General features: G+C 32.0%; 1 protein-coding gene across 1 annotated transcript in view; it reads left to right on the top strand.

Annotated features, from left to right (window-relative positions):
• Positions 1–11,927, top strand: part of LOC127719453 (DIS3-like exonuclease 2) — a 42,370-nt gene extending 30,443 nt beyond the window's left edge. Inside the window, exons 17-25 of the mRNA XM_052225560.1 lie at positions 665–801; positions 1,091–1,214; positions 2,619–2,678; positions 3,595–3,681; positions 5,357–5,504; positions 6,768–6,898; positions 7,177–7,281; positions 8,955–9,122; positions 10,634–11,927. Coding sequence (XP_052081520.1) covers positions 665–801; positions 1,091–1,214; positions 2,619–2,678; positions 3,595–3,681; positions 5,357–5,504; positions 6,768–6,898; positions 7,177–7,281; positions 8,955–9,122; positions 10,634–10,660 — 987 coding nt within the window. The 3' untranslated portion in view covers positions 10,661–11,927. The remainder of the gene's footprint in view (positions 1–664; positions 802–1,090; positions 1,215–2,618; positions 2,679–3,594; positions 3,682–5,356; positions 5,505–6,767; positions 6,899–7,176; positions 7,282–8,954; positions 9,123–10,633) is intronic.
• Positions 11,928–12,249: the final 322 nt, after the last annotated feature.

The following is a 12,249-nucleotide window of genomic DNA, read 5'->3' as shown; positions in this document are numbered from 1 at the left end:
ACAATATTGACATTTTTAGGATAAATTGAATAAGACGCCCCAAAAAAAATTATGACTATCAAATGATCAAGATAAAGATAAGAAGCCTTCCTGTATCATTGCAAGTTTTAAAATTTCCTTGAGCAGGAAATAAATATTTATGCATAATATGTTAATATATATGATTAAAGATTTATAAAAAAAAAATATAACAGAATTCACCGCATCAGTACAACCACATCAATCACCAACACCTGACCCCTAAAAACAGACATACATACAAACAAAGATAACAACAACATGTGGTCAAGATAATCTGACTTAGTACAGACACAAAATCTGGTGTAGTTAAACTAGTCAAGTGATCACAAAACCCTCCCTCTGCCAATCTAGAAACAAATGATTTAAAACTAAAACAAACAATGATAATCCGGCAGTTAGGTCTAAGATAAATTTTAATTACCAGATCTTTGGAAAATAAATTCTTAAAAGCACTTATATTATTAACTTTCATGTATACAGTAGCAGGATTTTTACAGCTATTGTTTGAGATTAAGGTAAGAATTGTAAGATGAGATTATTAAAGGTAAGAATTGTTAGAAAATTGTTCATTTCTTTGTTAAAATATTTTATAATAATTCAGACAGTTCAAATCTATCATATTTTCTACAATTGTTAAATTCAGATAGCTAAGAATTTACGGAAGGCCAGATTTGATGAAGGAGCCTTAAGATTGGACCAAGTGAAGTTACAGTTTACATTAGATAAAGATACAGGAATGCCTAATGGATACAGTGTGTATAAACAAAAAGATAGTAATAGGTAATTATATGGCACAATATATCTATGAATGGAAGTTATACATACTAGTAAATAAATTATAGATACAGAAAACATAAAGATTAATGTCCCAAATTAATTTTGTTTTGAGTGCATATTTAGTTTTAATTTTTCAGGAAATTCCGTTTCAGAATCAAAAAGATTGTTGGAATTTTATTGTTTGTACACTAAATTGAAAAAATCAATATGTCATTGGTTGGAAATTCATTGTTTAGGATGCTGTCAACCAATCACAATGGACAAATAGACTGATAAAGCTACTTTATTCCAGGTTGGTAGAGGAATTTATGTTGCTTGCTAATATGGCAGTTGCTCACAAGATAAAGAAAGATTTTCCGGATAAAGCATTCTTAAGACGACATCCCCCACCACAATCCAAAATGGTGGATGATTTGGTAAGAGAAGCTGTAAAAGTTTTACAAAAATTTATAATTTTGAGTATGAGAGATTTTTTTGTGATAAAATGTTGATAAAGCAATGACAAACTATATACATAGGTAGTGTGAAAGTATCTCAAACATGCTCTTTTGAACAGATGATTTAAAATTTGATATATGTTTTTATTTCCTTATTATACGACCGCAAAAAATTTTTTGTGGTTGTATATTGATATGACGTTGGCGACGTCGTCGTCGTCCGAAGACACATTGGTTTGCACTCTAACTTTAGTTTAAGTGAATGGATCTCTATGAAATTTTATCACAAGGTTCAATACCACAAAAGGAAGGTTGGGATTGATTTTGGGGGTTATGGTACCAACAGTTAAGGAATAAGGGGCTAAAAAAGGGCCAAAAACAAGCATTTTTGTAATTTCAAGACACAACTTGTGTGTTAGTGTATGGATCTCTCTGACATTGTACCACAAGGTTCCATATCACAAAGGGAATGCTGGGATTGATTTTGGGGGTAATTGCCTCAAAATTTTAGGAATAAGGGGCAAAAAATAAGCATTTTTCTAGTTTCATGACAATAACTTGTGTGTGAGTGTATGGATCTCTCTGAAATTGTACTACAAGGTTCCATATCACAAAGGGAAAGCTGGAATTGAGTTTGAGGGTAATTGCCCAAATCGTTTAGGAATAAGGGGCCAAAAAGGGGCAAAAAAACAAGCATTTTTCTAGTCTCAGGACAATAACTAGTGTGTAAGTGTATGGATCTTTATGACATTGTACAACAAGGTTCCATATCACAAAGGGAAAGCTGTGTTTGAGTTTGGGGGTAATTGCCCTAAACGTTTAGGAATTTGGGGCCAAAAAGGGGCAAAAAAACAAGCATTTTTCTAGTTTCCAGACAATAACTTGTTTTCAAGTGTAAGGATCTCTCTGAAATTGTACTGCAAGGCACCATACATTGTAACACAAATGGAAGGCTTGGATTGAGTTTGGGGGTGATGAATCATAAGGGGGTTCAAAAAATTTGAGGGGGGATTTTTTCCCCTTATTTTCTTTAAAATTTTCCATTTTAAATTGGTTATTTCTGATTTATATATAAAAGCAAATAATAATGATATGGTTTGAATATGTAAATTAAAATTTTTGAAGTTCTTAGACCACATTCATTCTGTGTCAGAAACCTATGCTGTGTCAAATATTTAATCACAATCCAAATTCAGTGCTGTATCCAGCTTTAATGTTGTGTCCATACTTGCCCCAACTGTTCAGGGTTCGACCTCTGCGGTCGTATCAAGCTGCGCCCAGCGGAGCATTTTATTATTAAATTGAATTGTGTATTATCATATTCATGTGTATTTTGAAAATTATCAAGTATTTTTAATATCTGTATTATGTATTATTTTTTAGGTTGAACTGTGCAATAATTTAGGATTCCCTATTGATCCTTCGTCAGCAGGTACACTACAGGTAATTGTTATATTTATATAGTGATACAGGTTATCAAAGGTAAAGTACTTTTATCAGTCAGATATCAAATGTGAGTTCATGTTTGTTTCTGATCTATAAATGTCAGAAGAGTTATTTCCCAATATGTTGGATCAAAGTATGACCAACAAGTCTATGGAATCATTCAATTGATGAATGTGTGTTTTCTTACACTATTAATAAGCTATCAGTGCATGGAAATTTGCTCATCCTTATAAATGACAGATTGCTAAAGTTTAAAATATATATGTATTTCTTGACAAAGAATGGACATGATCCTTACTGATAGAAACAACCCAGTCATTAAAATATAAAAAAAATTAGATAAAATTCAGCATAGACATCTGAAGCCAAAATAATCGTAAGCTTGGCTAAAAATGAGGAATACACTTGTGCTCCTAAAGGGTAGACTAGATCTTGCTTCAAAAGTGGCATTCAACATTTGAAAAACTACGATATGTTGAATTTAAAGATAATTTATGAATGAGAAAAGGAAAAAGAATCAGTTAATTATTTTTTTGTTGTGCTAGTCAGTGTTGAGTTTCTGTCTCATTGACACGTATCCAAATCTCCTTTTATTCATATATACTTATGTTATTATTTTAGATGTTGTGATTCAGCTATAACAGTTTTGATTGTGGTTTGATTTCTGAATGCAAAACAAACTTTAGAAACCTATCTGTTGAGGAAGACTGTGTGTTACCTCTAAATGTCTCTTTAGAAACCTATCTGTTGAGGAAGACTGTGTTACCTCTAAATGTCTCTTGGTTATTTGTGTTTTGGTTATATTGTCATCAATTTGTACATTGCAACTTTTTTATACGCCCGTTTACATGTATGTATCTTTAATACCAGGAAGAATAGTTATATGTTTTCACAGTATTTCTGATTTTTGTAGAGATCTTTGTGGAGATATGCTGATGATGATAACATGTCTGTTGCCAGGATGCAGGTGCTTGTCAGTATGTGTTCTAAACCAATGCAGGTAATTAAACCTAGTCCTAATCAGATTTTATTTGTATACTTTGTTTTGAAAATGAATAATGCAGGTTTTCATTCTAAAAATACATGTTACATATGCTGGTGGATGTAACGTAAAGCTACCATCAATGGAATAATCATACATGCCTTACATGTAAGTTGCAAAACAAGTACCAGTGATTTTAGTTCCACGTTTTTATTGGTATGACGTCGTCTTCTTCGTCCGAAAACACATTGGTTTTCGCACAATAACTTTAGTTTAAGTGAATGGATCTCTATGAAATTTTATCGTCAGGTTCAATACCACAAAAGGAAGGTTGGGATTGATTTTGGGGGTTATGGTTCCAACAGTTGAGGAATTAGGGGCCAAAAAGGGGCCAAAAATAAGCATTTTTGTAACTTCCAGACAATAACTTGTGTGTTAGTGTATGGATCTCTCTGACATTGTACCACAAGTATCCATATCACAAAGGGAATGCTAGGATTGATTTTGGGGGTAATTGCCTCAAAATTTTAGGAATTAGGAGCCAAAAAAGGGGCAAAAAATAAGCATTTTTCTAGTTTCATGACAATAACTTGTGTGTCAGTGTATGGATCTTTCTGAAATTGTACTACAAGGTTCCATATCACAAAGGGAAAGCTGGAAATGAGTTTGGGTGTAATTGCCCAAAACATTTAGGAAAAAGGGGCCAAAAATAAGCATTTTTTTAGTCCAGACAATAACTTGTGTTCAAGTGTATGGATCTGTCTGAAATTGTACTGCGAGGTAACAAACCACAAAGGGAAGGCATGGATTGATTTTGGGGGTAATTTGCCTCAAAATTTTAGGAGTTAGGGGCCAAAAAGGGGAAAAAAACAAGCATTTTTCTAGTTTCAGGACAATAACTTGTGTGTAAGTGTAAAGATCTTTATGAAATTGTACTACAAGGTTCCATATCACAAAGAGAAAGTTGGGTTTGAGTTTGGGGGTAATTGCCCTAAATGTTTAGGAATTTGGGGCCAAAAATGGGCCAAAAAACAAGCATTTTTCTAGTTTCCAGACAACTTGTGTTCAAGTGTATGGATCTCTCTGAAATTGTACTGCAAGGTACCATACCACAAAGGGAAGGCTGGGATTGAGTTTGGGGGTGATGAATCATAAGGGGGTTCTAAAAAATTGGGGGGGGGGGTCCTTTTTTTTTCTCCCTTTTTCCTTTTTTTTTTCTTTAAAATTTTCTGTTTTTAGTTGGTTATTTCTGATTTATATATAAAAGCAAATAATAATGATATGGTTTGAATAGGTAGATTAAAAATTTCTAAGTTCTTAGACCACAGTCATTCTGTGTCAGAAACCTATGCTGTGTCAAATATTTAATCACAATCCAAATTAAGAGCTGTATCAAGCTTGAATGTTGTGTCCATACTTACCCCAACTGTTCAGGGTTCGACCTCTGTGTTCATATCAAGCTGCGCCCAGCAGAGCATTTTATTGCAGATTAAAATGTGGAATCTTTTGTTTTCTTGTTGATCGCTACATTTTCAGAATGCAAAGTATTTGTGTACAGAGTGTATATAATGAAGAAATGTATTATCACTATGCCTTGATTTATTTCTCTGTTTTCAGAAAGTATTTCTGAACATGATGTACTGATTATGAAAAATAGTATCTTCATAATGCATTGATTCATTTCTTTTTTCAGAATGCTAAGTATTTCTGTACTGGATGTATTGATGATGAAGAACTTTATCGTCACTATGCACTGAATGTCCCCCTATATACACATTTCACTAGTCCAATTAGACGATATGCTGATGTAATGGTCCACAGGAATTTAGCTGCTGCTTTAGGTGAGTTATATAAGTTAGTAAGACATTCAAAAAAAACATCTGCTAAATTGTCCCATCTGTATTCTTTAATCCCATTTAAAAAAATTTTGGTAGATTGGTTTCCATCTGTCCTTAATCTTACAACTCAGGTTCAAAGATTGCTTTGGTGTCTGCTAGAAACTCTTGAAATAACATTTACTACTTTTATTCCTGAACCTCCCTTTGCTATGGAGAAGTTGGGTATGTGCACATACGAACAGGAAGTAAAATGGCCATTTCACTATGAACGAAAATTAGCTTACACATTGCTTTTTTAACCAATTGATACGAAACACAGTGAAAAAAGGAACTTCAGGCCTGAAAACATGTAAAATAAAAATAGCTTACACATTGCACAACAATAACCCTTTAGCACCTGCAGTGAAGCACAGATCGAAAGCCAAACTAAAGGCACTTATCTAAAGTCCAAAGACGTTAATAGTTATATTGAAGGCACTTTATATATTAATTTCAATAATTTATTTGTCAATTAAGGACAGGCAGAATAATGATATATAATTTAAAGTGAACTGTTATTCCTTATATATATATAATTACAGACAATGAACATCTTTAGATACTACATAATTCATATTTTGTTTTAAAATGATACGTTATTGCTGTGTACATTTTCTTTGAAATGTTAAGACAATTGATGGTGGTCACCAGCTTTGTTTTGCTGTCTTAATCATAAATGTAAGAGTGATGAATATAAAAAAAACAAGAACTACAATTTTGCAGAATCTAAAGTGAACACTAAAATCATAACGATAAATGTAAGAAGATTTGGTATGATTGGCCATGAGACAACTCTTCACTAGTTCTACACAAGTTTGAATGATTTGTCATTGTGACATGCCATACCAAAAGTCTACATTCAGCTGCTGTAACTTATTTTAGCAGATACTTATTTTTTGCGTTTCACTTAGTCAATTTTCTTCTTGCTAGTGAAAATTGCGAAAATAAATCACTAGCAAAAATAAGTTGGATTACATTATGAGTTAAGGTTCATTGATACATTTGTTATGAAGGCATATAAAGGATTCTATGGTAAAAATAAGGATAAAGAGATTAATAAACATCAAATTGCAGATCAGTCCTAATACAATCTCTCAACTTAAATTAATTGCTTATGGTATGCCTTTGGCTGAAATGGGATTCCCAAGATTGTATCAAAACTGATGCTGAAAAGGATGTGTAACTATCTATGTCAATTCACATTCTAGCTCATTATTTCCTTTTCAGGTTACTCTGATCTGAGTGAAAAGTCTATGGTTGCCATACAGAGCATTGCTGAGAACTGTAACGACAGAAAGACTAACAGTAAACGAGCATCAGAACTTAGTTCAGAACTGTTCTTTGCTGTCTTCGTCAAAGTGAGTAGACTACAAGAAAGTACTATTAAATCACAAGGAAACTTTGAATACCTTTACTTGGTATTTATTCTTAATCTATTTCTTAATATAAAAATAAGGAGATGTGGTATGATTATTAATGAGACAACTATCCACCAGAGTTCAAATAACAAAGATATAAGGAAACTGATATAATTTTTGGAAGCTAAAATTGGAAGAGGATTTAAGGGGGGGAGGGGGTCCCCATAGACACAAACTCTTGTTGTTAATATCTTCAATAAATATGTATTTTAATGCAGACTGCTGGTCCGTTTGAAGAAACAGGCATGGTGATGGGTGTATTAGACAAGGCCTTTGATGTCTTCATACTGAAGTTTGGTGTGACAAAGAGGGTGTACTGTGATGTTAGTATTTATTAATTATATTTTACTTATTACTTTATACAAAAGTGTCCAGTTGTGCATCATTTGCCAAATGTATGTTGAAAAATGTCTAACACTTATTCAGTATGTTCTATAAGATCCCAGAATATTTGGGATTCTAGATAGTTTTTAATTTGTCCATCTGTCCCTCAACAAGTTTGTCTCAGCACAAATTAGCCTATACTATAAGGTGAATCAGTATTTTAGTATCATAGGAATATATATCACATTTTTAAGAAAATTTTAAAAAATTTTAGGTGTAAAAACATGTCTTAATACCAAACAAATATCTAAATTTTAAGTATAAGGTGTTGATTTGATTTTTTTTTTTTGATTTTTGGTGTTTTAACGCCACTTTTAAGCACCGCTTTTGGGCTATTTCGTGGAGGCCAGTTTTTATTGGTGGAGGAAGCCGGAGCGCCCGGAGAAAACCTTGACCTTCGATAGGAAAACTGACAATCCTAGTCAATTAAGATTGGAGTCGAGTGCACCCGCACGAGCGGGGTTCGAACTCACAACCTCAGTGTTGACTGGCTAGTGATTACAGTAGTAACTACTTAGACCACTCGGCCACCGAGGCCCCTATAAGGTGTTGAAGGTGCAAACTTTCTTGTACTTGATTGATCTGAAGTTAGCTTTGGTGAGTTCTAAAATTCTCCTTCAATATTTATCGCATGCAAGTTTTCTACTGTTTCGATTGACTTGACTAAAGAATGTAATACAAGGGCAGATCATCATATTCGTTTAAGGAATGACTAATATTTTTTCTGTCTATGAAGAAATAACATAAAAAATGTGGTGCACACTGAATAACCCGCTTAGAGCGTTATTTAAAAGTATGCACCACATTTTTGAGGTTATTCTGAATAGACAGAAAGAATATTACAGTCATTCCTTATAATTTAATTCTAAATTCTATTTTTGAGAGTAAATCATGATAAGACATTGATGATGTCATGGTCACATGACAAAATTATGTCTATGAGCTGATAGACAAAAAACTTTCAGCCAATCAGAAGACGTGTTACATCCAAAATTAAATTATATTTATATAAATTCTATGAAATAATTATGTTATCATTTTCATTTCATTATGAATATGAAGGACAGCTGTACTGTTAAAACGAATAAATTTAAATCAATGCTGTGGGGCCTATTTCATAATGATTTTAGTTCACTATATAATTTAATCAACACTTTATAAATACGGTGTGTAGGAAACACTTTTCTGGATTTGCCTGCATTGAATTTGAAAGCCAGGGCTGTATAACATGTAAAAACCTTAGGAGCTATATGATCAAAAGGGCCCTAAAGAGAATGAACAAATTCATCTATTAAAGATAAACTTTTCCTGAGGGAGTTGGAACAATAGTTTCTTAATTTATCAACAGGGGATTATAAATCATGTCTGCACCATAGCACTGACTACTGAACTGATGATACTTTCTGGGACTTATATTACACCACCCAGTGCTAGTAAATGTAAATTACACTTAATAGATTTTATGCGTAATAAAGAGGGCATAAATCTGTTCTCATTGATGTTTTTCATGCACACATTGTCTGTTACCTTGCATGTCTGAGATTGAAATATTTAATGAATTAAAGTTTGGCAATGATTTATTTTAGATGTTATAATGCATATTGTTTTGTAGAAACTAGCTATTAAAGATAAATTGCATACAAAAGAACAGAAAAATCCAATATTAACGTTATACTGGGAACCAACAGAAGAAAATGGTACCGGAGCAGTACAGAAAATATCTATATTTACTATAGTTACCTGTGTATTAAAACCAGGGGAATTACCTCTACAGTGGATGGTAAGTTAAATCAACACATAAAATAAAAATTTCCCATATGTTACAACCAAGAGCATTTTATGTTTGCAATGTACAAGAAGATATATAAGAACCTGTTTATACAGTCTACAAGAGAGAGGTGAAAGATACCAAAGGGAGAGTCAAACTCATAAGTCAAAAATAAACTGACAATGCCATGGCAAAAAACGAAAAAATGACAAAAAGACAAACAACAATACACTAACACAAAACAGAAGACTTAAGACTGAGCAACACAAACCCCACCAAAAACCAGGGGATGATCTCAGGTGCACCAGAAAGGTAAGCTAATCCTGCTTCATATGTGACAACCGTCATTTTGCAATTTATCATTATATTACAACCAGGTAAATTACCTGTACAGTGTATGGTAAGATATATAGCATTCTATATGCACAGTCTACAGTTAACCTTTGTATTGCAACCAGCACATGTACAGTGCTTCAACAGTGTACAGTCAGATATAAATATCTACATGGGAGCTACCTTTACAATGAATTCTTAATGAAAATGAAAATAATACTTCATAATTTATAATTTCTTTGCGTCTGAAGCACTTTTCTGGATTAATCTTCATCAGGAATGTTCTTACCCAAAATGATTAAAAGCCAAGGATGTATAAATTACCTTATCAAGTGAAGAGCTATATGATCAAAAGGTGTTAAAAAGAATCACCAAATCTATCTTGGGTCAGCTTTGCCTTTAACCCTATACTAAAATCCAGATTTACTGTATATAACAACCAAAGAAGCTACCGTCAAAGTGCATGATGAGTTCTCATGGAAGTAAAGAGATATGGTGTAATAATTCATAAAATGAAATCTGTACACAAATGCACCTGACAAACTTAGAATAAAAGAACTGCTTTTATTGTTATTCTTCATCACAAAGTAACAGTGTGCCTTTAAACAGTGAAAGTATGCCAACATCTAAAAACATGTTCAGTCAGATATAAATCCACATATATAAATAGGTTCATGACAACACCCCTTAGACCCACTGAGTAAGGTTCACTCATATTTTACAATTCAATGTGCAGAAGAAACCCAATAATCTATACTTATTTCATTAGTTTCTTTGAAATGCTGTTATATACCAGTAAAAGAAATACCAATATTTCATACAGTGGATTCATTATTATTTGTTGGATCCCAATTTTCGTGGATTTTGTGGTTACCCTGGAACCACAAATTCCAATGTCCCAAAGAATTACAAGTTTTCTATAGGAAATAATGCAGACTTTGGAAAGACCACAACATCAATTATCCACGAAAATGCAAGTTTTCCTCAATCCACGTAAATTGGTACCCACGAAAATAAATGAATCCACAGTATGTGTAATAGATTCTGTTTTTTTCATACCTCTGATGTAATACAAACTAGAGTGTTGCCCAGACATTGTCAGTGAAGTTGCATCACAATTACTGCACATTCTTGTTAACTGTTATTTCATTAGCATAAAAGAATGCATTGTTTTTTTTTTGTATTTTCAGGCCATCATAAAACCACCTGCAGTCTGAAAGTATAAAACTGAAAGTTCAAAAATGGTATAACTGTTGAAGGAATAGCAGAGCATGAGAAAACTGGCAATGGAAGAAATGAAGATGTGTACTAAACATAGAAATATTACATATCCAAAAAAAGAATAGAAATATCATAAACAGTGCTTATTTTATGCTCTTAACTTCATGATAGATTTGAAAAAAATGCTGTTTTACTTTGAAATATCTTTATTTGTGCAAGTTTTCAAGTGACATGTGAAATAAAGTTGGAATAAAAAATGTAATGTAGATTTGGAAAAGATCTTTTCAATGATCAGTATTGAAACAAATACACTATTGACTTTTATAGCTCTGACCTGGTGCTAATTGCTGATTCGTAGTTTTTTTTTATCATTGACCTCAAACTAAAATTCATTTAAGGTATTTAAAACACTTAATTTTTCATAATTTCTTTTTCATTGTAAAGTTAAATGTATATAAATTAAAAATTGAGGAAAATTCTAGTTCATCTTACTCACTTTTTGCAATTTTTGTATAGCTTAGGAAAATCATCATTTGGTGAATTAAAACTTTTATACAGAAAACATAGGGAGGGATACAAGTTATTTTTGTTTATTTGACAAAATTACCTGTATTTTATAATGGTTGATTTTGATCATTATCTCCCCTTAAATTAAACAGTAATATATATAGCAAAGAATAAAATCATCTGGCAAAACTACAGATAATTTGATATTTCTATAAATCTATACATGTATTTCAAATTTTTGAAAAGGATTTGTGTAAGAATATGAAGTGTGATGTTTAAGAAATTATATTTTCAAGATAGTATCAACAAGTTCTAAATTGAACTTTATTGTAAGTGAATTAGAAAAAATGATAAATATATAATTTGAATATCCAAAGCTGAAATATACAATTTGTCAGCTCCCATTGATTCCCATAGGTATCTAGGTCACCATTGTTTATTAACCTAATTATATGGAATTAATTGTACTTTAAAAGTTTTGTGTCTCTTTTCCAAAAATTGTCTTACGATTGAAATTGATCGCAAGTTATATTGAAATGTTCAAGTTTTACAAGTATTTTTATTCAATTTATCTCAGACTTTTTTGTGAAAAGAGTGGCTAAATGAGAAGAATTGATAACATAACTGATAATTTTGTATTGATAGCATTGACAGGTTGAGCTATTGTTAAAGATTGGAATTTGTTTAGATTTTAATGTAACTAAATGAATTAATGTCAAATAGATGATGCAATTAAATTATTAAACCTATACCATATTTCTGTGTTGATATGTGGCCTATAAAAAAGACTGGTTTTGAAAGGTTGATTTTCCTACAAAGAAATACATTTAAAAAATTGGAAAGTGCACAACTAGATTTGATATAAAGACTCCACAAAATTAAAAACATACAAAAAAGTAAAATAACAAAATACTGAACTCTGAGGAAAATTTAAAACAGACAGTCCATAACTAAATAGCAAAATCAAAAGCTCAAACACATCAAAGGAATGGACAACAACTGTCATATTCCTGACTTGGTACAGGCATTTTCTTATTTAGAAAATAGTGGATTAAACCTCTCACTTGTATGACAGTCA

This window comes from Mytilus californianus, unplaced genomic scaffold (genome assembly GCF_021869535.1).
Source record: "Mytilus californianus isolate M0D057914Y unplaced genomic scaffold, xbMytCali1.0.p SCAF_11, whole genome shotgun sequence".
Lineage (NCBI taxonomy): Eukaryota > Metazoa > Mollusca > Bivalvia > Mytilida > Mytilidae > Mytilus > Mytilus californianus.
The sequence above is the reverse complement of the archived record's forward strand: the minus strand, read 5'-3'. Positions and strand labels throughout refer to the sequence as shown.